The 26046-nt window shown below is 54.1% G+C and overlaps 1 protein-coding gene across 3 annotated transcripts; it reads left to right on the forward strand.

Moving 5' to 3' along the window:
* The first annotated feature begins 19 nt into the window (after nt 1–19).
* On the forward strand, nt 20–19333 carry Pdgfb (platelet derived growth factor subunit B). 3 transcript variants are annotated; one of them, XM_008851232.3, is made up of 7 exons: nt 20–661; nt 9129–9225; nt 11410–11499; nt 12939–13144; nt 14363–14507; nt 17403–17556; nt 17899–19333. In XM_008851232.3, the coding sequence occupies exons 1-6, from the start codon at nt 599–601 to the stop codon at nt 17528–17530; spliced, it is 729 nt and encodes a 242-aa protein (XP_008849454.1). In that variant the 5' UTR covers nt 20–598; the 3' UTR covers nt 17531–17556; nt 17899–19333. The 3 variants fall into 3 exon arrangements, with proteins under 3 accessions (XP_008849454.1, XP_008849455.1, XP_008849456.1); XM_008851233.3 differs by having other exon boundaries at nt 17406–17556; XM_008851234.3 differs by lacking the exon at nt 20–661 and adding an exon at nt 956–1550.
* Nucleotides 19334–26046: the final 6713 nt, after the last annotated feature.

Consider the following 26046-nt stretch of genomic DNA (forward strand, 5'->3'; position numbering starts at 1 on the left):
CCACCCGGCCCGGGCGGGAGTTTGCACCTCTCCCTGCCCGGGTGCTTGGACCGCCACTGCAAAGCCAACTTTGGAAAAAGTTTTTTGGGGGAGACTTGGGCTTGGAGGTGCCCGGCCCTGCGATTTCTGATCTGGGGAGTCTTTCCAGAAAATGTTGCAAAAAAGCTAAGCCAGCGGGCAGCGGAACACGCCTTCAGCCGGCGAGTGAAGACGAACCATCGACTGTCGTGTTCCTTTTCCTCTGGGAGGTTGGAGTCCCCTGCGCGCCCCCACACGGCTAGACGCCTCGGCTGGTTCGCGACGCAGCCCCCCAGCCGTGGATGCTCGCGCGGGCTCGGGATCCGCCCAGGTAGCGGCCTCGGACCCTGGTCCAGTGCCCAGGTCCTCCAAAGCCCCTCAGCGACGGAGCCGGAGCCGGGGGCGGCGGCGCCTGGGGGCCATGCGGGTGAGCAGCGGTGGCGGCTGCAGCGGCCTGAGCGCCTGACCGCCGCGGACCGGAGCGGCGCCCACCCTCCTCCCCAGCCCCCAACCCTGGCCGCGGGGGCGGCGCGCTCGGTCTACGCGTCCGGGGCCCAGAGGGGCCGGGCCCGGAGTCGGCATGAATCGCTGCTGGGCGCTCTTCCTGCCTCTCTGCTGCTACCTGCGTCTGGTCAGCGCCGAGGTGAGCTGCGACGACGGCTGGGGCTGGATCCTTCCTTGGCCGCCCCAGCCCCCACGCCTGGCTGCCCCCTCCTCTCCCTGCAGTGAACTTTGGACCCCTGCAGCGCGTGAGCTGGGCGCCGGGCACTGGGTGTCCCCAAGGGCTGGGAGGCGAAGTCGGGGGTGCAGGGCTCCCAGGGAAAGGAGGCAGCGGTGGCCTTCTTTCCACCTAGGTCCCTGAACCTCATAGCGTCCTGGAGGGTGTGTGTTGCCCTGCCCCCTACCTCAGGAGCCCAAGATCATAAGCCCCTTCCCGGCCAGAGGAGAGGGGGTGGGGTGGTGTCTAGGTTACCTAAGGCAGTGAGTCCTCCCGAGCCCACCTCCGCTCCAGCCTGGGCTTCCGTTCTGCCCAGGACCCAGCCTTGCCCTAGAGATACAAGCTCTCGAACCCGGGACATCCCATGCCGACCTTTGGCGGGGGTTCTGGTCCCACCCTGGCTTCTGCTCTGGGCCTGGGTGGGCACCTCGAGGATGTGCTGGACGGTCCAGAAGCACCTTGTATCTTGGCGTAGAGGTGCCCAGAGACAGAGACAGAGAGAGACGGGCAGACAGACAAGCGTAGGTTCGGACGCATGGAGTGTAGAGGGAGGACTGGGGGTTCTCAAGGAATCCAGTCCCCGGGGCGGTGTGTGTCTGAGGCCCGGACATACCTGTGCCCGCGCCCCTGCAAGAGGAAGCACCTCTCCCCCCGCCCCCCCAATGCAGGGTGCGGAGCGCGCGCCTGCAGAAGAAGCCTAGCTGCAAGGGAGGTGGGGTATGGAAACGTCTGGGGGAGCGACCAGGTCTGATCGGTGCCCCTACCCCTCCCAGCCTCACGTAGCAGTGAGTTGGCAAGTCTACCCGGAATCCAGGTGGGAAGGGGGGCGGGGCAGGAGGAGGCGCTAGCGGGAGCGCGGCTAGGGTAGCAGGGAGCGCGGCGTGCCAGGGTTCCCGTCCCGCCTCCGCCCGGCAGCCGGGCGCTCGGACGCCTGAACCGAGCCGGTTGCGGGGAGGGCTGGCCGGGTAGGCTGCAGCCAGGCGCGGAAAAAGGGCAGCGGCGGCAGGGAAGGGGTTAAAGCGGAGGGCTCCGAGGCCGCGGCCCGACCTTGGGCCGCAGCCAGCGCAGGTTGTTTTGACCACCGAGGAGCCGTCGCCGTCTCCTTTTGTTCTCCCGGCTCCTCGAGGGCCGCCGGCCGCCCGCCCTGGGGCCCCGCCCTTCCGTGGCCGCCCCACGCGGTCAGCACCCGAGAGGGAGGACGTGGGGCTCGGCCCGGTCGCCTGCAAGCCCCTGCGATGCCCCCTCCCCGCCTCGCCCGCAGTCCCCCGGGCCGCGGCCAGCTGTTAAGGAGGGAGACGCCGGCCGGCCCCAGCTGCCGCCTCGCTTCGCCGCGCCTCGCCGCGCCGCGGGACCTGGGGGGCTGGCCCGGTGCCAGGGCGTCCTGGGAACGGCGGCGCCCCGCGGCTGCTCTCTGCAGCCCACCCCGCCCGGCCCCCGACTCGCTCACTCACCCCACGCATGCACACTCCTGGCCGGAGGCGATGCTGCGCTCCGGCAGGCGGGCGCGCAGAGCGCCGGCCCCGCACACCCGCGCCCGGCTCGCGCCCCCGCCGCCACGCCCGTGCACACGCGGGACACACGCGCGCGCAGCGCACACGAACGCACGCACGGCCCTGCACGCGCGGCCTGAGTACACGTGCGCGCACACCCACGCACGCACACAGACACGCTCAGCTCCTCTGTACACTGGGCGCCAGGTGCCCACCCCCGCGCAACAGGTGGGCCCACCATGGGCCCTAGAACCTCACCGCCTCTATAGCCACCCTATTTCCTCCTCGGACGTCTTAGGAGCGAGAGGCAACCCGCGATTAGATCCTGGCTCCACAGCACCCAGTTTTTTTACCTGGTGAGAGCAGCTTGACGCCCCTCAAATCTTACCCTCTGTATAGCTTTCCAACCACACCCTCCTGTGGCCGACAAGTGATGTTGGAGTGACTGATGGGGCGCAGGGATGTCCAAGCATTTCTCCTTTCAAAGAAGTGCCCATTTTGACTTCTAAGATCTAAGGGACGCTGCCCACCCAGTGAACCTGTCCCCTCTACTTCCGCCGGGCTGTTTTCCTCTGCTGATCCCAGCAGGAGTGTTCTGATGGGCACTGGATGTGTAACATGTGGATGAGGTTTCCCCAACCTTCTCTTAAAATTCCCAGCTTCCTCCAGCAGCAGTCCACCCCGCCCCCATGTGTATAGGTATTTGGGGCTGACACTGCGGGCTCTGAAACTCAGCCTCGCTCCTCACTTTTGATCACAGGGTCCTCCACACACTATTGCACATGGTCCTTCGCAGTTGATGAAGCACTTTCCTGATAAGCTTGGGAGGAGACCTAGATGGAAATCGTGTGGACCTGTCCCCATGGGGACCAAGCCAACCCTGCTCCTAATCACTAGAGCAGGCACAAAGAGGGTCTGCTTGGGGAGGTGGCCTTGGAGCTGACTGTTAGCTCCAAGCTGTACATGGAGGCCTGGGCTTTGCGACGCAGGCTAGTTCAATAAAATAGGGCTGGCGGAGGGTCTGAAGAGGCTGCTGAGGTCCCATCTCCATCAGCTGAGCTGGCTTCCAAGAAGGTGACTGTCACGTGATACTCCATCCGCCTCAGCACCCTTCTGCCGGGAAGGAGTGGAGGTGCTCCTTAGCCACCAACCCCCCAGTCTTTTTCTGCTTTGCTAATGGCCACAGGGGTGGGAGGTGGTGGAAGAAACCCACTTGCTGGAATCTCCCCAGCCCTGGAGGTGTGAAGATCGAGGTCAGACAGAATCTGGGGGCTCTAGAGCCAGGAAGTACATGTGTGTGGAGGGACTAATTCAGTGTCTTCACCTGGGATTCATGAGTCTCTCTCAAATCTTGCTTTACTCCTTCAAATACCCTTTTTATGACATATTTTCTTTTTTCTTTTTGTTTGTTTATTTATTGACTGATTTTGAGACATGGTCTCACGTAGCCTAGGCTGCCCTTTAACTCAGTATATACCCAGAAATGGCCTGGAACTCTTGATCCTCCTGCCTCCACCTCCAGAGTTACAGATGTGTGCCACCACACCCAGCTATGACAACTCTCCAATTTGTGATTTATTTAGCTGTCTGTTACCTGCTTTCCCCAATGAAGTACAAACTGCAACTACAGAGCTTTTGTCTTGTTCCCCACAGTGTTAGCAGAGTGCTTGTAGCTTGGACAATCATCAGATAAATGTGAAAGGGACAGTAAATGGTAGAGTAGTACTCAGGCCAGGAGTACTTTATAAACACAGCCTCACCACACCTTGGGTTCTAAGGGTAGCCATGCATTGCACAGTGTACCACCCTCCTGCTGTGAACATTGGTCTTGGAAGCCCATCCTGTCCCCATAGTGAGAGACGAGGATTTGTTTCTCTTCTCTGTCTTTGGCCCTGGACTGTCAGCAGGGACGACCGAGTTGGGAAGACACAGGAGAAGCTGCAAATGTTCTCTGTGTCTCTAGCTGGGCCTCAGTTTCCCCCACCTAAAATATGGAGCAGGTTGGATTTACTTAGTGTTCTGAGGAATAATGGAGTTGACTCCTGAGTTGGGGGGAGGGCACATCTCATTGACAGGTCCTTCTCTTCCTGCCTTGACATTTTCTCTTGCTCTAGCAGAGGTGGGGAGGCTGGTGGACAGGGAGGCTGAGTGAAAGTGTATGTGGCAGGGGGGTCTGAGGTATGAAGGAAGCTAGCAGAAGCTGGCTTCAAATGGCCCCTGTGTTGTACCTACAGAGGCCTTCTTCAAAGGGCTTTCTTTGCAGTCCCATCTAAATAAGGCCTGAGATGCAGGTAGGCAGGCCCTAGGAGGCCTCGTCAGCTTCTGCCTCTGCCAGCCGCAGACAACGCCCTGGGTGCTGGGCAGAGAGCCCGTCTCCCTCGTCGCAGTGGAAGCAGGCTGTGGAGCCTCTCTCACTATGTGTGTGTGTGTGTGTGTGTGTGTGTGTGTGTGTGTGTGTGTATGTGTGTTTTGTGAGCTGGGGCCCAGGTGGAGGGTGGGGTACAAGCCCCTTTGATCTGCCAGGCTGGCTGGGAGCAGGTAACTCACCTGGCCTCACGCTCACTCGTGCCATGCCCTTCCTCCTGCAGCTGGCATTGGGAGTGGGGCAGGGAGGAGGCTGTTTCCCTGTTTCCCTTGGCTGCCAGACTGGCTTGGCCCCAACTGCTTACTTGCCTTGCCCTTGCCCTGCCAGGAGCCCCAGACCTAAGATCTGGGACAACATTTTTAGGCTGTCAGGTTTCCTTTCCTGTGTATGGCAGGGTGGTCTGATGGGGCACCCGCCTGGAGGTTTCCAGAACCTGTAGCAAGAAAACCAGGCTCCCAACCCCACACCCGCGGGGGGGAGGGGGGAGGTGGAGAGGGGGCTCTGACTGCAAACAGGTGCTTCTCAGAGTCTCCTCAGTGCACAGTATCCCGGAGCAGACCACAGGCTGACCATTCTCACCCCCTGCCCACCTCCGGTCCCGGAAGGGACCCACCAGCCCACAGGGCATCTGGTGGTGTCAGTGTAGGATTAGGTGCCATTTCCTGTGGCCCAGCATGGGGGGGATAGTGCAAAGTCACACACTGTCCCCTGGGCCTGCAGCTTTCCACCCACACATCACCATCCTTGAAAATGTTCTGCGCTGCTGGCCCAGGATACGTGTGCCGCTAGCTGCCCTCACAGGAGCCATATGAAAGAACTGACAATTAAGACAACGGCAACTCATTAAGTGCCCATTATTTGTGGCTGCTCTGCTGTGTGCAATTGTGCCCGCCAGTAAGCCCAGGCAAGCTGTGATTAACCCCACTGCAAGGGCAAAGAAGCCACCGTATTTGTTTGTTTTCTTTTTCAGTGGTACTGGGGATTGAACCCAAGACCTCATGAATGCTAGGCAAGGGTTCTACCACTGAGCTACACCCTCAGTCCTTTCTTTTTTTTTTATTTTGCAACAGGGTCTTGCTGAGTTATCCAGGCTTGCCTTGAACTCACTCAGTAGCCCAGAGAGGCTTTGAACTCTTTCTGTAGCCTAGGCTGCCTTAGAATTCATTCTTTAGCTCAAGATGCCTGGAACTTTTGGTCCTCCTGCCTCAGCCCCACAAGTAGCTGGAATTATAGGTCTGAGCCAATAAGTCCAGCTGAAAGCAAGATTTTTGATGGTGAAAAGATATATTCTGAGTACCCTGATTTCCCTTGGCGCCCTGGCTTTCCTCCACTATGGGGTTTCTTACTCATGGCACTGCTGGTATTTGGGGCCAGTGATGTCGTATCCTGTGTGAAGTCCTACCCACTGTAGGAGGGTGAACAGCATCCCTGCTGCCTTTATAGCTGTGACCACCAGAAATGGCTTGAGGCAGTGCCAGTGTCCCCTGAGGGTGCCAGCACTGCTGTAGGACGTGATTAGGTAAAGAGCCAGCAGGAACCTTAAATGATGCTGGGACCTGTGGCATCAACACAGGGAATACAGGCTTGGGCGGCTCCTGGTGGGCTGGAAGAGGGTGGACCTGGCCCTGCCATTTACCAGTCATTCAGATCTGTGGCTGTTTATTAATTTCTCTAAGCCTCAGTTTTCCCAACTGGAAGATGGGGATAACAATAGTGTTGGCCTCAGGATTGTGCAGCATTTTGCTTCATCAATGCCTGACTTGTTTGGCAGTCCATAAATATAAGCTCTTGTGTTACTGGTAGATCAGTAGAAGAGAAGAATCATCCCCAAGAGGATCCCGCAGAGAAAGATGGAATCCTTCATGCATTTTACCAGTATTTATTGAGCACCAGCTAAATGCTCCTGCCTTCACAGTCTCCATCTGGGGGCTTTTCCCACTCAGGCCTGGGGCCAAGTTTATTTCCTTACGATCATCTCCTTTGCGTTGTGGGCTGAGGTCCACAGTGTCCACTCAGTCTGTTCAGGGCTCTGCTTGCTCTGCCTCACTGGCAGCTGCAGCCATTCCTTCAGTGGGCAAGGAGATCTTGGCAGAAGTATCAAACGCCACTGGTCTACCGGCCCCTCCCCTGGAACAGCTAATGGAATCACCACTCCACAAACAGTTCTCTAGCAAGCCACCTTGAGCACCCAGGTCAGCCTGCCAGTGCTTCTGCCACTCCCAGACAGAATGAGAATGGAATAAAATATTTTCCTACCTTCTCCATTCATAGATAAGAGCCAGGACCAGAGAGGTTCAGTGGCCAACCTGAGGTCACACAGCAAAGGGTAACAGTGTAAGGTGCAAAATCCAAGTCTCTTGAGTACTGGTTCTGAGTCTGACAAAACTGAGGGCAGTGGCCTTCCCTGGTCTTTGCTAAGCACCAGCTGTCTGTCCTACACATTTCCATCTAGCTGTGAAGCTGGCGCACTGCAGGACACCGAGTCCCCCAGTCTCTCCTCCCTTGAACCCCTAACAGCCCTGGGATACTGGGCAGGGTTATAAACTCTATGACTGAACAAAGTGACGTAGATGCTGGGGTTCCAGAAGCCAGATTTCAAGGTTGACTTGGGGGAACCAGAGCTGGGCATGAATGAACCCCTGAGGAGTTTATCCTAAACACCACCATAAGTGCCAAGCACTCGAAGCTTTTTTAAAAAAAATTTATTTTTATTTTATGTGTATGAGTGTATTGCCTGCATGTATGTGAGTGTACCCGTGTCATGCAATGCCACGGAGGTCAGAAGAGAGTGATTGGATTCCCGCCATGTGGGTGCTGGGAATCAAACCCAGGTCCTCTGTAAGAGCAGTCAGTGCTCTTAACCACAGCCACCTCTCCAGCCCCATACCCAAAACTTAAAAAGAGAAAGTGAGTCAGGCTTGGTGGCACACACCTTTAATCCCAGCACTTGGGAGGCAGAGGCAGGCGGATCTCTGTGAGATCGGGGCCAGCCTGGTCTTCATAGTGAGTTCCAGGACAGCTGGAGCTACAGGGAGACCCTGTCTCAAAAATACCAAAAAAAAAAAAAAAAAAAAGAAAGTGAGACAAGGTCTCTTTGTTGCCCAGGCTAGCCTGGAACTCCTGGGATCTTCCTGCCTCAGCCTCCAGAGTAGCTGGGACCATAAGTGGGGACCATACATCTGGCTCTCAACAAGTGTCCAAGAAACATAGCCTTTTGGGAGAGCCCCACTCCACCCCCCACCAGTTTGCCATCGGCAAGGACTCCTTTCCCAGCTCAGGCAGTGAGAGAGCAGAACCCCACCACCACCACCACATGTACCTGTGCTCAGCAGCTCAAAGCCCCAGCCCAGGGTGGTTCAGTGAACCCAGTAAGACAGAACTTCCTCTCTTCTCTATCCAGGGAAACTGAGGCACAGAGTGGCTTAGCCCAATGTCAGGATGCTGCTGCCCTCATAGTTTCTCTCAGACTACAAGGTCTTATCAGGAGCCTGCTTTGTGTACATGCCTGCACGTGTGCTGGCTCACCATGGTCCGAGCCTTTCTGGCAAGCTGTGGTGTCTTAGGCCTTGTCTTTGCCTCTCACTGTCTGATGACTAATACTACATTTCCCAGCCCCTTCTGCCTTCACCTCTCTCCTGGAGCCTTTGGCACCAGGCCCTCAGGACTCCCCAGACCATGGGGATGTGGCAGTAAGCTTTCTTTCAGGCTGTACTCGTGTGATTGTGGGACCTGTGGTTTCCCTAGGGGAAGCCAGCTCGTGGTGAGGCCTGTTAAAGTTCTTATTAAGTTTCAAGTGTTTGGTGACAGGCCAGAGGGGCTCTAAAAATAGGGTTTGGTTGGACATGGGGCATGGGTAAACTTTCAGGTTTCCTGGCTGTGTCTGAGGATTCCCTTCTCTCCTCTTTGGCGCAGACTAAATCGGTAGTGTTGGGACGCATGACCTCCCAAGACTACATAACTCAGCAAGCATTTATTAAACACCTCCTGGGCTGGGAGGCTAGAAAACATGCCTGTTCATCACCATCCAAGCAAAGCCTCTGCTGATGTTGGGCTTTGGGACCTTGGGCGAAGGATGCTGCCTGTTTGAACCTTTGCTTTCTTATCTGTGAAGTGGGGATAATTAGGTGGGGGGTGTGTGTGCGTGTATATGTGTGTGTGTTTGCTCCTGCACACCTTAGCTGCCAGGTGTGGAGGGAGCAGTGGAGAGAAATAAGATCGTTGGAGCTTTTCCAGGACTGGTGATCTGATGGGGGAGACAGATGTAGACAAGCCGGTGGAGCTTGGTGCAAGCCTGCATGCTGTGGGGGCTGGGGTGGAACATCCCTGCCCAGTCTTGGTTGTTCAGGCCTCTGTGCCTCAGTGCTCCTGGTTGTCAGCCTTGGCTCACACCCAGCCCAGCCTTGCTGCCCTCATGTCATTTCTTAATGACAGAGGGGGCTTGTAGGAACTTTGCACAAGAGGAAGTGTGTGGCTGGGGAAAGAGCCATACCTGGGGAGCCCCCACCCCAGCTCACTCAGTTCCTGGTCTCTCGGACAGGGGGACCCCATTCCTGAAGAACTCTATGAAATGCTGAGTGACCACTCCATCCGCTCCTTTGATGACCTCCAGCGGTTGCTGCACGGAGACTCCGTAGGTAAATTGGACCTTCCTCCAGAACCCAGCCTCCACTGGTGCTTAGGGGAGCTGGGAGGGGCAGGCAGGACATCCCTCCCCCTCGGAATCAGAGAACTAGAGCCAGGGCACATCCCAGGGAAGGCCTCGCCACACCCACCTAGGGCAGGGTGGAGTAGGCAGGCGGGTTGGTACCTGGGACATGGGGTGTGGCAGATACAGCACCCACGTGAGACTCTGGCTTGAAGCAGCGGGTGGAGCAGGGAAGGCAGGGAGAAGGCTCCCAGGGCAGGTACTGAGTACCTATCCAGGTGTGGACCCAGCTGGGGAGGGTGGGCCTAGAGGAACCATCTCCCTGCCCCTTTGGCCCAGGGCCCAATCTGCAAGGTCTCTCAGGGACACCTGGCCCCAGCTGGCAGCCCTGCTTGTGCCCGAGTGCGCTGGGTGAGTGGGCACGTGCTTGGTGGCACACACGTGGCGGGGCTGGCGGGCTGGGCTGGGAATGTATTTATAAATGCTGTCTTCAGAGCAAATTCCATTCTATTCTAACCTCTGGCCTGGTCCCTGGAGCCCCATTCAGCACCCCCCCTCCCATGCACCCCCGGGTCCTCATCCCTCTGGGGTCCTGTTTCTTTGTCACTTTGTAATCCTTGCCCAGACGCTATCTGCGGGGGAACAGCATTTCCTGCCTTTGTTTCCTCTCTCTGTTGGGCCCCTGGCTCCTTCTCAAAAGCATTCCCTGGCCCTTTCAATCCTGCCTGGCCAGGGGGTGGTGAGGCAAGCAGGAGGGGGCCCCAGCTGGGCCCACCTATTGTTCACCAGGGCCCCCACCCTATGTCTCCCACCCAGTGCCCGGCTGGCCAACCCTGGCCACACAATGGGGCAACTTCCAAATTTAGCTTTCTTGCTGTTTCTTTCCAAGGCCCTCTGCCTCCCTGCTTGGGCAAGCCCCTCCACATCCCTGGTGGGGGTCGGGATCTTGGATGTGAGTTTTTCAATAGCAGGCCTGTTTGGAGGCAACCATGTGGCTATTTTTTCCTAATCAACTTAACCTTTCCACAAAGCACATCTCTCCCCATCGCCTCCCCACCCGGGACATTCCAGAAATGGCAGGGAGAAAGGAAGAGATTGAGGGACAGACAGACAGACAGACTGCTGTGAGCGCCACTGTCAGCCTGGACGGAAGCTGACCAGTCACAGGCTATCCCAAGGATGGTCTTCTCCAAACAGGATCCCCCAGGATCCTAGTCAGCGGTGGCAACTGCCAGGAGCCTTTGTCTTAGACAAGGCCAAGTGGTCTGGGGAGAGTGTATGAACCACAAGGTGCTGAACTGAGTTAGCAGGGGCTTGTCCCCAGCACCCCTCCATTCATTTACTGTTCCTTACCATTGAGAGACACAAGGGACCCTGTCTGAAAGAGAGAGAACGGGGGGGGGGGCTGTCTACCTTCAAGGTCAAGTTCAAAGCCTCCTGCCCACCCTCAGTTCCTAATAGCCAGCTCTGGCCTTTGTCTCTGGCAGGAGACGATGTCACCAGGAGAGCTGGTAGAGGAGAGACCTCCAACTTAGAGAAGGGAACTGTGGCTAGTGACAGGCACCAAAGCAGAAGCTTGGATAAGGAACAGAAGAGCCTAGAAGGATGAGAGCTGGGGGTGGGGGCTGAGGAGAGAGGTGACCTAGTATGGCTAGCCCTCCCACCCCCTTCCCTCTCCACCCTTTCTCTCCAGGCCCGCAGAGCCATTGTAGGGGCTCCAGAAGGCAGGGCCTGCTGGCCCCCCGGGGATTCTGGGAATTTCTCCATTCAGCACTTCCTATGGGAACGCTGCAGAGGGCACTGGGAACTGGCCTCCAGTGCTCTGGGTCCCTGCCCCACCCTGGAGGCTGAGGAGGGTTCGCTGACAGTAGCAGAGGGGAAGGGTTATTTTTAACTCCATTAACATGGGTTCTGGCCAAAAATGGGGCTAAAGAACCCAGAGTGAAGCTGGAGGTTCCTGAAGATGCAGTTAGTCCTCATCAGCCCCACTGAGCCAAGCTGCTGCCCTAGACTCTGCCTGGCTGCCGCTCTTCAGAGTTAGAAGACTCAGGTTTAGAGGATGCTATGGGGATGTGGTCTCTGAGCTAGGAAGAGCCATCCTCCTGCCTTCCCTGGACCCCACCCTGTGTATAGCAGCCTAAGCCAACACGCCTGACTGTGCTGTCCCCTGCAGATGAAGACCAGGCCGAGCTGGACCTGAACATGACCCGGGCACACTCTGGAAGAGAACCAGAAAGCTCATCTCGAGGGAGGAGGAGCTTGGGTAAGACGAAGGTTCCCTATGGCAGCCCTTAGCATAGAAGCCAGGGAAGGAAACCAGGGCACACAGCCATCCTGGCTGGGGAGTCACCCCCAAACTCCCTTACCCAGAGTTGAGTTGCCATGCCCTCTGCTCCTTGTGAGTTTTTTCAAATATTGTACTTTTTTACCCTCTTGAGTCAAAGTCTCACTATGTAGCCCAGGCTGACCTCAAGCTCACAGAGATCGGCCTGCCTCTGACTCTGGAATGCTGGGATTAAAGGTGTGTGCCACCATGCCCAGCAAATATAATGCCTTTACACTCCTCACTTGAACCTTGGAATAGATGCGGTTAGCCCCAGTCTGCAGGACTTGAAACCAGGGCTCAGAGAGGTTGGAGTGTCAGGGTATCCACACAGCTTGGGAGTAGGAGGATGAGGCCACAGTCAGTTCCTCTCTCTTGAACCCAGTGTCATCCTGGTAAGCTGTGTGTCTCCACCACTTCCCTGGGCTGGGTGTGGCCTAAGGCAGAAGGAACAGCACAGCTCAGGACTAGCTATTGTTCCCTGGCAGAAGGCCCCAGTATGCCCCAGAGAAGCCTTCCCAGTTGAAGCCAGTGGCTCCTGCAGTTCCCAGACCCCTGATGTGGCTAGCAGAACCCACCGGTCCCAAGCCACACTCTTCTGAGCCACACTCTTCCATAAGATGATGTAGTTCTCAGCATCTCAGTTTCTCTGTGGGTGACTGCACAGTGCTGTAGGCAGGGCTCCACCCACTTCCTATTCCCAGCTCTGGAGAGGTTTTACAGAGAAGGGCCAAGTAACTATTTGTTTAAATTTTATTATTTTTATGTGTATGCGTGTATTGCCTGCATGTAGGTAAGTGCACCTGTGTCATGCAATGCACTTGGAGGTCAGAAGAGGCTGTCAGATCCCCTGGAACTGGAGTTACAGTCGTTAGCTGCCATGTGGTTGCTGGGATTTGAACCCAGGTCCTCTGCAAGAACAACCAGTGTTCTTAACCGCTGAGCCATCTCTCCAGCCCCAAGGCCAAGTAACTATTGACTGGTGCAAGCCAGCAGGGTGAAGTGCCTAAGGACTCTGGGTGGGCCAAGCCCACAACTGCTAATCTGAACGACTCTGAGCCAGGACCAGGGGACAGGCACATTTACAAAAGGTCAATGGACCCATTATTATTATTATTATTATTATTAGTAGTAGTAGTAGTAGTAGTAGTAGCAGCAGTAGCAGTAGCACTAGTAGTAGATCCTGTCCCTGCTTCTCGAGGATAGAGCTCACTATCCTTGTTTGCAGATGGGGAACTGAGGCTTAGGGCTGCCCAGTCACCTGACCAGGTTCATGGCTGACTGCTAACAGCCACTCGGGTTGGGGCCATTTCCCAAGAGCCATGCTCTGGCACGTGGTGCTCAGCACTCCCCTCCTGATGGCCTCCTCCTCCTCCCAGGTTCCCTCGCAGCCGCGGAACCAGCCATGATCGCCGAGTGCAAGACGCGCACGGAGGTGTTCGAGATCTCGCGGCGCCTGGTCGACCGCACCAACGCCAACTTCCTGGTGTGGCCACCCTGCGTGGAGGTGCAGCGCTGCTCCGGCTGCTGCAACAACCGCAACGTGCAGTGCAAGGCCACGCAGGTGCAGCTGCGGCCAGTGCAGGTGCGCAGGCTCCGCCCCGCCCCGGACCCCGCCCTCGTCTTGGCCCCGCCCCCAGCGGCGGCAGTCTCCTGGTTGCAGAACTTTACTGGGTGTTCCTGGCTCCCTTCTCCAAAGAGGCATGCTCCTGGGACCGTCACTCCAAAGTGTCTCAGGTCACAGACACCGAAAGCCGCAGAGCCCAGGACAGGGTTAGGTGTGCAACGTTAAGTTATGGACCAATTCTCTTGCACTGCAGGGACACCTTTAAAGAGATGTGTCTTCAAACATCTGACTGAGTGTTCTGAGCAGATGCTTAGGCGCCCCCAAAGCTCTCCACTATTCAGGGGTCCCTACACTTTGACACTTCATCTGTCTTTTGGGCAAGCTGTGTCTTTAGCAAGGGCGGCACAGATGGAATTCTCCAGGGGGCAAGCACTGCGGGATCCAGGGCACCCACTGGCAAATGCCTTAGCACTGGAGGGAGCAGCAAGTAGATGCTGGGCTATAGGAGAGACCTAGAGGCTGTCCCTGAAGCACCTCCTCTCAGGGCAGGTGCACCTCTCACAGGGCAGGGTGCAGGGAGGCCTAGCTGTCTTCTACCTCAGATAGACATGCTCTGCACCCTGGGCAGCCTCCCTTCCCTAGGAACACACTGCTCAAGGGCTCAGCACCAGCCCTGCCCAGTGCACTGGTTGTGAGGCCTGCTCCCTTTTCCTGCCCTCTGCCTGTGCCCAGTTCCCTGCCCATCTTCCACCCTGGCCTGGCCCTGTGCCCCAGATTACCAATGTCAGACCACACTTCCCCACCCACTGTCATAATATCTCCTGTCCCCAGCTCTATGGATGGACACCTGACAGCTGCCCTCCCCCTTCCCACCTCCCCCACTTCCTTCCAGATAACCATCTCCCCTCTGCTGCAGCCCCTGGCCTTGGCTAGTACTCCAGGAATGAGGACACTGTAGGACTCAGGCTCAACCCGGAAATGCCTTTCTCCCCCTCTGGGGGACCTGGGGGGGCTGCTGCAGCAAAACTGGAGGCCGGGTTGGCTAGGTCGAAGGGCTTGTTTGATGGAAAAACTCTGAGAGAGACAGAGGGCAAGGCCTTGCTATTGTTCAATCCAGGGTGCTTGCTCTGGCTTCTGGCTTTTGACTTTCGAGGAAAAATTCCAGTGCAGGCTGCCTGGCACATGGGACCACTGCACAGGTGGCCTCTATAGAGTTTTGCTGGTTCTGTCCTTCAGGTGAGAAAGATAGAGATTGTGCGGAAGAAGCCGACCTTTAAGAAGGCCACAGTGACCTTGGAGGACCATGTGGCCTGCAAGTGTGAGACGGTGGTATCTGCTCGGCCTGTGACCCGAAGTCCGGGGACAACCCAGGAACATCGAGGTAAACCATCTTCCTAGGGGCTCCTTGCCACAGCTGGGAAAAGGGTGGGGCTTAAAAATGGGGATCAAGGGACCCAGAGAGATGGCTCAGTGGGTAATGTTCTTGCTGATCAAGCATGAGGACCCAAGTTTATATCTCTAACACCCACGTAAAAAGTGTGGTATGGTGGTCGTACCTGTAATCCCAGCATTAGGAAGGTAGAAACAAGGAAAGTAGACCCCGGGGATTCGCTGGCCAGCCCAGTCTAACCAGTTGGTGAGCTCGAGGCTCAGTGAGAGACCTGTTTCAAAAGCAAGATGAAAGCCAGGTGTAGTGGTGCACACCTTTAATCCCAGCACTCCAGGAGACAGAGGCAGGCAGATCTCTCTAAGTCCAGGCTGGTCTAAATAGCGAGTTTCAGGCCAGCTGGGGCTACAGGGGGACCCTGTCTCAAAAATAAACAAACAAAAAAAATGATGAAGACTGGGCCTGAGTGGCACACACCTTTAATCCCAGCACTCAGGAGGCAGAGGTAGAGGCAGGCGGATTTCTATGAGTTCAAGAGTAGCCTGGTTTACATAGTGAGTTCCAGGCCAGTGGGGCTACATAGCAAGACCCTGTCTAAAACAAAAAACCAAAAAGCAACAACAACAACAAAAAGGTGAAGCACAGTAGAGGAAAACACTTCACATTGACCTCTGGCTGCCACAGGCCATGGACAGACAGACAGACAGACACACACACACACAATGTGTACACACACACATTTTAAAAATGGGGATCATGTACACCTCTGGTTAAAATCATCTGAGGCTTTTGAAAACAATGTAGATTCTTCCCAGCCCTAAATGAGGTTGTAGCCCTGGACTTGCTAGCAACCAGTCCCCTTCACTTGTGTTACTCCAGCATGGCTGATGGTGTTGAGTGATTGAACAAGTTTTTGCCTCAGGGCCTTTGCACATGCCTGATCTGGACTAGCTTCTTCTCTTTTTGAGCCTAGCTTTTTCTCTCCATTTCTGTCTCAGCTCTACAGCCACTTTCTCTTAGCCACTCTGCCCAGAGCAGCCCCATTCCAGTCTTGCCATCATAGCCCTCTGCCTCACTGAATGAGTACATAGAATGGTGGGAAGAGCTGGGGTCTAGACAAGAGCTGACCCTATATATACATGTTGTCTTCAGATCAGAAGTTGGCAGCTTGTTCTAGGGATAAGGAATTAAACTGACTGCTTGTGACCACAGAAAGGAACTAGGAGCAGGGGGAAGAGCCATTGGGGAGAGATTTTAGATCTATATACAAAAAAGCTAGTGACCAATCAGGGCTCTGTGGCAGAACTGGCTGCCCTGTGAGGTAGTGATTCCCCCACCACCTCCAGTCACTGGAGGCATACAAGTAAGGAATGGGCATCCTTATACCTGGGATATGACAGGTGAGGTTCAAGGTTCAAGCATCCATCAGATGAATTCATGTCTTCGATTCCAGAAGTTCACAGATCAGGCAGTTAGATTTGAGTTGAAAAAAATCTAAGGGAGTGGTCTGGCCCAGCCAGCTCCCTCTGGGAGCCCATTGGTTGCCCCCCTTGGTGTTATTCCGCCAAGGAATATGAGCACCTATAGGGAAACCTTACATTTGCAGCAATGAGAGGCTGCCTCAGGGGAACTGGTCTGAGTGGAGAAGTCAGGTACCAGCCTCATCAGCTGGATGCCAGGGATGTTCCAGGGGCTCCCAGGAAGTGATGACCTTGAGCCTAGCAGACCCCACTCCTATGCTGGGGTCTCCCCAGATCCTTGGAGGGAGAGCAGCTGAGAGCCAGCCTGGGTCAGGCTTCCAGGAACTGTCAGTTCACTGCATGTCAGAAATGTGAACTACAGATAGAGCCCAGGGCCTCCCATTCAGCCCTGTGCCTCAGTTTCCTCACCCCTGCAGGATGGAAAACATCACCTGCTGTGGAGAGAAATGAGATTATAGTGGCACCAGGTGAACATCGGGTGCTTACTGGGGTTCTGGCTTTTCCCATATGCTATCTCAACCCTAGCAGGCCGTAGCTGTGTCCTCTGTTTTAAAGGCATGGTCAGAATGGTTAAGTAACCCATAGAACAGTACCTAGGAGAGCCCAGGTCTGAACTGGGAGCTGACCCATCTGAGCTGTGGCCCAGCCCTCCTCTGCTTCTGATTGCCCAGGGATTTAGATGACAGGCCCAGCTCCAGGGAGAGTCTGGTTTTGGCGTGATACCCAGTGGCCTCCTCACCCTGTGACTAGAGGAGCCGGAGTTTGGTGGTGGCCTCAGTAGGAGACAGACAGACAGACAGACAGACATGCACGCACGCACACACGCCTATAGTTCTGTGCAGAGACTATGTCCTGCTGGGCAGTTCCCTTGATCTCTGCAGTCTGACTATGGCTGGAGGGACAACTACACCTATGGTCTAAGAGAGTGAGTTCCCCTCCAGCCTCCCTGTCTATATAGCCAGACTTTTCATGATAAGACAGGATGTCCCAAACACTAAGGTGGGGCACACAGCACCACCTCTACCTACTTCCTTCTATTGGGCAGATGGATCCAAGGCTAGGTCAGCTACAAGAGGCAGGGAAATAAATCCCACTGTCCCTGGGTGTTGAAAAGGACTTGGGGGCCATGTAGAACACAGTCTTCGGGTCAGGCACTGCAGAGCTTGGCCTGCCTGTAGTCATGTGTTATACCCCCAGTCCCATGAGGTGACTGTCTTCTTGCCTCACTCCCAGATAGCAAATCCAAGGCACAGAGGCATTCAGTTGCTATCCCCAACAAGGTTGAGCTCTGACCCTCCTCCTGTCCTTTTCCTGAGCCCTGAGGACCAGAGAAGGTTCACAATAGGCCTTGAAACGTGGAGTGGACCTTATGACCATCGCATGTTAACAAGTGCTTTTTCTTTTTTAGCAGCCAAGACACCTCAGACTCGGGTGGCCATTCGGACAGTGCGAGTCCGCCGGCCCCCCAAAGGGAAGCACCGGAAGTTCAAGCACACACATGACAAGATGGCACTGAAGGAGACCCTTGGGGCCTAGGGGCATAGGCAGAAGAGTGTGGGCAGGTAAGGACCCAACAGGGAAACTGAGGCTCAGGTTCTCCTCAGCTGTGGCTTAGACTGGGGGTGAGGGGCCACTGGAGCATTTGCGCCCTTCAACCCAAGCACCCTTGAGTTTTTCTAGGCAGGTGAGTGAAGGTTCTGGGAACCTTTGTCCGACTGTGCTTAGCTAGCCCAAGAGGAGAGTGGGTGTGGGTGTGTGTCCAGTCCTCCCACACCCTCCAGCCCTGGGCCCTACTGGAAGTTAGCATAGCTGTGGGTAACCCAGCTCGTTGGCCTGGCGCAGGGACCTAATTGCGAAGGTGGCCCCTGGGTTGTCTCTGACCTGGTGTCCTTCTTTCCCCACAGGGTTATTTAATATGGTATTTGCTGTATTGCCCCCATGGGGTCCTTGGAGTGATAATGTCGTTCCCCTCGTCCGTCTGTCTCGATGCCTGATTCGGACGGCCAATGGTGCTTCCCTCAACCCGAGTGCCCGACCACCCTCTACCAGCGCCTGTCCCCCACGGCCTGCCCTGCAGCTCCTAGAGCAAACGGAGGACTCTACTCCATGTTTCTTTCTCCCTTGACCCCCCAAACCTGAGACAAGTGTGTGGGAGCCTCACGGGGGACTGTGGACTGGCGCCAGCAGCCCGACTCATGGCCTGAGGGCCTCAGCATGGCTTGCCTGGTACCTGGACCCCTGGCTAGCCAGAAGGAACACCTCCAGGCAGGCTAGGAAACCCTTGTAGTCCTGTGGCCAGGACCACATGGCGAGCGCAGATTGGAGGAATCCTCACAGCACCCAGATCTGCCACTCATCTCCTGTCCCTGTCCCCTTGGCCCACAATGGCTTCTTCTCATTTCACAAGAGCAAAATCTGGAAGACATGAACTCCTCTGGGCAGGTGATCACAAGCCTTCTAATGGGTTAGAGGGGCAGTTTGCTCTTGAGGTGAATGCAGATGTGACCTGGACAGCCATCACCTGCCTCTTCCCATCTCAAGTCATTTCCTCCTGTTCCACGTCTCTACCTCCATGCTGTCATCTTCCTCCTATCTTGACTCTTCGTTTGCACCACCATGGGTTTCTTAGACCCTGATTGAGTTCCTGAATGACCTCAGTCATTCTTTTGGGCAGGAGATCTGTCCACTATATTCCAGTCCAGCCAAGACTGCCATGTAAGGTTGTGCAAGGTGTGTGCTGCACATGGGCAGTGCATGCAGGGAATACTGTTCACACTCTAGATATGGACAACTTGTCAATTTATTATGACTTTCTGGCAGATGTAGGTCAAGCCTCTGAGGAAAGGGATCTCGTTCTAATTCACACCAAGGCCCTGTGTGTACTGGCTGTGTAGATCTGACCCAGCCTGTGGCTTGGAGTAAGTCTGTGGTGTGGGAGGCAAAGCGGTTTATCGCCCATTGTTTGCAGTTACCCTGGCTGAATCCGGCTGTCTCCTTCCAGGCAGGAACTGGACACTAAGAAGTCTCCAAGGGAGGGGCAGCCCTCTCCACACCCCCTGCCCCCTTGCACACTGCCCCTCAGTTCCTACCTGGTGGCTCCTCCCAGAAACCAGCTGGTGGGCTGGGGGTGGGGAAAGGAAGGGAGAACCCCAGAGCCTGAGTGGGACTGGCGTCAGTGCACCCATTTCCCGTCCCACCTCCTCTGCACTTTGCCCTCCCTCTTCCAGATCTGCTTCCTTCAGTTTGTAAAGTCGGTGATTATATTTTTGGGGGCTTTCTTTTTATTTTTTAAATGTAAAATTTATTTATATTCCGTATTTAAAGTTGTAAAAAAAATAACCACAAAACAAAACCAAATGAATCCTCCAGAAGTCTGTCTGTTGGCATCGTGTGTGACAATTAACCTTTTTGTATTGGCAGGATGTGCCGACAGCTTGCTACATGTTCCTCTCACTCCGGGAGGCCAGGCGCCATCACACATTCTTGTGAGCGCACATAGACACATGCTCACACATGCATGTGCACACGTTAGCCCAGCTCTTGGGGAAGGCCTCTGTCTTGGGGAGAGTGAGAGCTGGTCCTGGCTCCATGGCAGCTCCTGGTGGGGGACAGTTGGGCTTTTGTGGAATGAGGATCTTAGAGGCCGGGGGTGGGTGTGGAGCCCTGCACTGTGGATGGCATGTCAGGGAGGAACTGGAGGAGGTCCCAGAGGGACCATGGAATCAGAGATATGACTAAAAGAACTGAGTGCTGGGCTAAGCTTAACCCTCAATCTGCTGTGTGGCCTTGGGCCAGTCACAGCCCAGTCTGGCCATAGAAGGGAAGAGACTTGTGGCAGCCAAGGTTTAGCTGTATGAGCCTGTGCCTTCTTTCCATTTTATTCTTTTGGTTCTGGAGATGAACCCGAAACCTTGCATGTGCTAGGCAAGTGCTCCCCCACTGAGCAACACCTCACCTCACTGCCTTCTTTGCTCATGAACCTTGGGTACCAGGCCATAAAAAGATGTGCTCAGAGCCCCACCTACAGGATAGAATTGTCAGGGAGCCCAGGAGTGGGGACTCTGACTCATTAAAAGGATGATCTGAACCTAAATCCATTTTGGCCCTAAGTAGTGTGCTCCCTGTCCCTGAGTGTGTGTGATCACAGCTGGGGGCCACCTTGGCTTAGGTGAAGGCTCCCGTGATTGGGGTGACCAAATGACTCAGTTCATTCACTAACTCCTTGAGTCCTGCCATGTGCGTCTGTTCTCGTCAGAGCTTCCACAATCATGTAACTTTAGTCTACCCTGATTCCCATCCTGTGCTGGAGCAGAGGGGTCCAGCAAATGCTGATGAGCAGAGCTGAGGGAGATTGCCTAGAAGATCCTGTCCTGATTACCATTCTGACTCCCTCTCCTTGGATTCCCAGTGTCCAGCTTCCCAGACACCAAAGAAGAGGAGGAGGGGGAGGAGGAGGAGGAGGAGACAGCCCCACCAGGAGGCAGAAATTGAGACAGCTGCAGGGCCCAGTGCATGGGCCATCATGACAGCTGCCAGCAGCTGGGCCTTTTCATGGATGATGGCAGGAACTTTCCGGAAGAGCTGCCCGCATTTGTCTTCTTGCCTGTGTGCTTTGCCAGACAGCCACACTGAGTCTATGCACCTCTGGGGACCCAGTGGGGTTTCTCTTACTCTTCAAATCATCAGACTAAAAATGGCATTCTCCCAGAAACCCCTCTTTTGGAGAAGGCGTTCTCTTCTTCAGACCTTCCACGTCTCTGTTCCAACCCTCCAAGGAAAAGCCATATGGCTTATTTTATTGCCTACTCCCTTCTCAGCCTAGAGAGTACCTGGTATGTATATAGCAGTCACTCAAAAAAGACTGCTGTGAACATCGCAATCTGTCACTGGAGAGATGGAATATGGCTGCCCCAAACCATAGCTTGCCTGACTGATTCTCTCTCTCTCTCTCTCTCTCTCTCGCTCTCGCACACACACACACACACACATACACACAGAGACACACACGCCATGGTATGGCTGGAAAACTGTAGATTCTGAGGGTGTCGCTAACTGTTGACAAGAGATTTCAGTTTCTCATGAGCTCCATGTTTAGTCCAACATCTTCCTTGTTGGGAAGATCTGTTGAGGTTGAGATCATGTTGAATACCTTCTAAGTGTGTCTAGTGTCCTCTCTCTCCAAGTCTGTACCTCACCCATCCATCCATCTTCTTATCTACTCATCTGTCCATCCACCATCCATCCATCATTCACATACTCATCTACCTGCCCATACATCCATCCACATATCCCTTTATCAGTATATCCATCCACCCATCCGTCCATCATTCACATATGCATACATATTCCCAACTGTCCACTTACCCATCCATCCATCCTCTCATTCCATAATCCCTTTATCAATACATCCATCTACCCAACCATCCATCATTGATCATACATACATACATACATACATCTACCCATCCATCTGTCCTCCCATCAATCTATTTGTTCATCCACTCATCCACATATTCACAAATTCATTCATCCACTCAGTCATATCCACTTATCCATCCATCTGCCCACCCATCCATCCATCACCATTCATTTACCTCCACCCATCCATCTACCCATTTATTATTCATCTATCCCATCACCAACCCATCTATCCACCCACTCATCCATCCACCCACCATCCATTTCCCCACCCTCACCCCTCCCTCCACTGTCCACTGTCCCTCTTTCCCTGCTGCATATCACCCTTACCATGCCTCATTTTCCATACTTGCCACCTCATTCTATTAATTTCTGAGGAGCTTGACGCCACAGTGGAGAGGGCACAGCTTCACAATGAACACTAGGTCCTTATTTCAGCCTCGTTCCCTCCCTCTGCATGGGCTCACAGACCTATTGCACAGGTTAGAGACACAGGGCCAAGGTCTGCCCAAGGTCTTGGTGAGCAATGGATTCGTGGCTGCTGGCAGTGCAGTGGGGTGAAGGCAGAAACCTGGTAGTGGGAATGCCCTTCCAGAGGGTAACCCAAACACCTGCATCTCTGCTCCTGGTACCGTCCCATTGTTCTGCTCAGTTAACCTGGCATTCCTCTCAGTGAGGTCCAACCCCACCTCAGTTCCATGGGTTACACCTGGTTCTGCAAATGCCCACAGTCCTCTTAAGGGACATTCATGGGGCAGACCTTTTGCTCCCCATAGGGAGCCTTAGCTTTGAGAAACAACTTGGGTACAGGGCTGAGGGAGGCCATATATCCCTGACCATTTGGACTCTAGGCAGACCTCTGGGCACTTAAGTTCAAGCCCTTTCAGAAGACATGTCCTTGTGGATTGCTGCATAACTCGAAATGCATTTGTTTTTCAAGACTGCTGGTCAGACCATTAGGACAGTCAACTGCTTCTATTTCTCTATGGCAGATGCCCACCAGAATGACAGTCATTGTAACCACTGGGCCTCTATCATCTGAGGCCTTGTTTCCTACTCCAAACACCAGGATTTGGACCATGGGAAGAACTCCCTAGCTGGACACAGGACATTTTTAAGACTGTCGGGACTACACAACAGTGCTTGTCCTATCTCAGTACAATTTTGGCCTGTGCCAAGGGCCCACTTCAGGAGAGCAGGTCACCTAGGATCAGTCTCCCCTGTCTCCTCCTCACACCTTGGGACTTCTGCTGTGTCCACCCCATCAGAGGGGGCACAGTTCTACTCAGCTCCCCTCCAGTAAGCCAGCAGGTAGCTGTCAGGGCCACCCTCACTGATGAGGCCAGCACCCTGAATTCACCTCTGTGGCTGAGTACAGTTGTATACTAGTAAATCCAGCCTGATCCTGAAGCAGTGCTCACGTCCAGTGTGCATTCTCACAACCCACTCATGAGCCTCTGGGGCATTGTTAATATGAAAAAAGTAAAGTCTGCTGGGTGTGGTGATACATGACTTTAATGCCAGCACTTGGGAGGCAGAGGCAGGTGGGTCTTTGTGAGATCAAGGCCAGCCGGGTCTACGTAGAGAGTTCCAGGCTAGTTGGGGCTACAGGGAGACCCTGTCTCAAAAATAAATAAATAAATAAATAAATAAATAAATAAATAAATAAATAAATAAAGCAGGGCTGGAGAGATGGCTCAGTGGTCAAGAGCACTGGCTTCTCTCACAGAGGATCTGGATTTGGTTCCCAGCACCCACATGGCAGCTCATCCCTAACTCCAGTTCCAGGGGTTCCAACACCCTCTTCTGTCCTCCATGGGCATTGCATGCATGTGATGCACTTACAGACATGCAGACAAAACACTCATACACATGAAATGAATAAAAATAAAAAGCAAAGTCTGCACAGTGTTCAGCCTTGGACGGACCTAATCACAGTCTAAAGATCCTACAGGTTATGGCCCCTGAGCGTCCTGGCCATGGCAGGTTCAGCCTTAGCAGAAAGTGAAGGGAGACTCAAACCATCCACTCATTTATCCATCCATCCATCCATCCATCCATCCATCCATCCATCCAATATCCATCCATTCACCCATCATCTCCCATTCATCCATCCTCCAACCATCCATCCATCATCCACCCATCCACCATCTACTTATCTGTCCATCCATCCATTTATTATCCATCCATCATCCGTCTACCCATTATCTACCCACCCACTCATCCATCTGTCCATCCATGCATTTTCTCATCTACTCATCCATCCTCCATCCATCCTCCATCTGCATATCATCTATCCATTTATCCATCCTCCATCCATCCATCATCCACTCATCATCCATCATCTGTCTATCCACCCATCCATCATTCATTCACTTGTCCACTTACACATCCACCCATTGTCCCACACCCATCTATCTAATATTCATCCATTTACCTATCATCCACCCACTCACCCATCCATCTATCTATCCATCTCTTCTTCCAGCAGCAGTGAGGAGCCTCTGGAGTTCAAGGTATCCCAGAATGTTCCTGAACTGGTTGTGCTCCCTACTAATGATGTAACTCACCATTCTGTAAATCAGGTCTCAAGTTTCATTTTTGGCTCTCAGTCTTGGGGCTGGAAGAATAGTTACACTTTCAGTGTAGCATAGAATTCCTCAGGGCTGGCTTTCAGTTTTTTATTTTGTTTTGTTTCTGTGGTATAGGGCATGTAGCCCAGAGCCTCACCATGCTAGGTAAGCCCTCAGTTTTTGGTCTGGGTCTTAGGTCAAGAATAGGATAGGATATTGCCCCCTGGTCCTCCCACTGCCCAGCCCTACACAGTTGGAATGGAATTCCTCCTCCCTTTCCTTCCAAGGACTAGAGTCAAAGTCTTTATCTTCAGCGGGCTCTTTTGTCCAGGTGACTCCAGGTGGCAAAACTGACATCCTGGCTCCTGCTGAACACTGCAGGCCTCCTCTGTCTCCACATCTCCTCCTTTGTCTCCACATCTGTCTCTGTTGTGCTGATTCTTGCTGACATAGCCCCAAGTAGTCCCCACGACCAATTCCAGCTTCCCTGAGTTTTCTCACATAGCCACTGCCTGTAGCCACTCCTGGCACCACTTTCTGTACACGGCCAAGTTCTTAATCTCTGGCAAGAGAAACCACTGGTAAACTTGAAAAGAAAGGGTTGTTCAAAGAGTGGATTCACAAAGAACATTGGATGCCTCACAAGTGGCCAGCAGGCTGGAGAGCTGTACTGTAGTTTGTGACCCGGATCCATAGTCATGGAGGAGACTAGCCAGGTCAGTGTTGCTATAGACTGCCTCTCCGTGACCAGCATCCATTATTCCCAGCACCCAGCATGGCGTTGCTGTCTCAGGGCTCAGCCAGGGAGGCACAAAGCTCCTTTGTAGCCCTCACTCTGCCTTCAGTCTCGTCTCGGTGCACCTTGTCAAGGAGCATATGAACACTTGCCTTTCTGGTTTATTGTCTCTATTTGGTCATAAACTTGAGAATAAGGAAGTGTAACTCTATCCCTTACCATTGGAGCCCCAATTCTGGCACAGTTGCTGGCACACATGGGCACATAGTACCTTCTGATGGATCACAGAATATCAACTGTCCTGCGGGACCAGGACGAGGGTCAGGTGAGCAAAGCACTGGGTTCTGGTGAGTGAAGGGAAAAGGCACCAAAACCCTCCACAATACACACAGTTGATGCACAATCTCAGGAAATCAAAATTAGCACGGACAAAGCTAGGTTGGTGGTGAATACCTATAATCTCAGCACTTGGGAGGCTGAGGCAGGAGCAGGCCAGGCTGAGCTACATAGAAAAAACTTTAAAAAATTTTTTAGCCAGGTGTGGTGGCACAACCCTTTACCAGTCCTTGGGAGGCAGAGGCAGGTGGATCTCTTTGAGTTCGAGGCCAGCCTGGTCTACCTAGCGAGTTCCAGGCCAGTTGGGGCTATAGGGATACTCTGTCTCAAGAAGACAAAAAAAAAAAAAAAAACCTTTGGAGGTTGGAGAGGCTCTGCAGTAGTCCCAGTCACCTTCTGACACTCACCTGCTGGGTTCCTTTGAGAATGTATCTGTGGACTTGCTTGATCTGGCAGGACCTGGATGCTGCTCAAGGTACCCACTACAGGGAGCAGTGCTAGAGAGCAACAACAGTCTGGTGTACTTGGGGCATGGCATGACCAAGCCTGAGCTGATGATCTTCAAGTTGAAGCATGGACTTGGGAATGGAGGGGAGTGAAAGTCTTACAGCCTTCCACAAAGTGAGTGCCCTAATTGGGAGCAGCCAGGAAACCAAGGCAGACACTTGTGACAAGTCGAAATGCTGACAGCTTTGTATCAAATGAAGAGATGGTTGAAGGCCAGGAAAGGTGTCCAGGTAGAGGGAGCCATTTGCTAAGACTCCTTGGTCCCTTGAGGCAGTGAGTGCTCAGGACACAAAGAGCTCTCATGTGTCAAAGGACACACATTCCTTCTATGATCCAAGACCCCTGCAGCTTCAGGACATGAGGCCAACCTCCTTTCCTCTCTGAAGTGCATCCATGTCTTGACCAGGCTCAACTCCACTGTTGTCCTCCTCAGCTGAGACTCCAGCTCTGTCTTTTCTGGTTCTCAGTAGTGTCGAGATGAC

Source organism: Nannospalax galili, unplaced genomic scaffold (assembly GCF_000622305.1).
Source record: "Nannospalax galili isolate Female #2095 unplaced genomic scaffold, S.galili_v1.0 scaffold445, whole genome shotgun sequence".
Lineage (NCBI taxonomy): Eukaryota > Metazoa > Chordata > Mammalia > Rodentia > Spalacidae > Nannospalax > Nannospalax galili.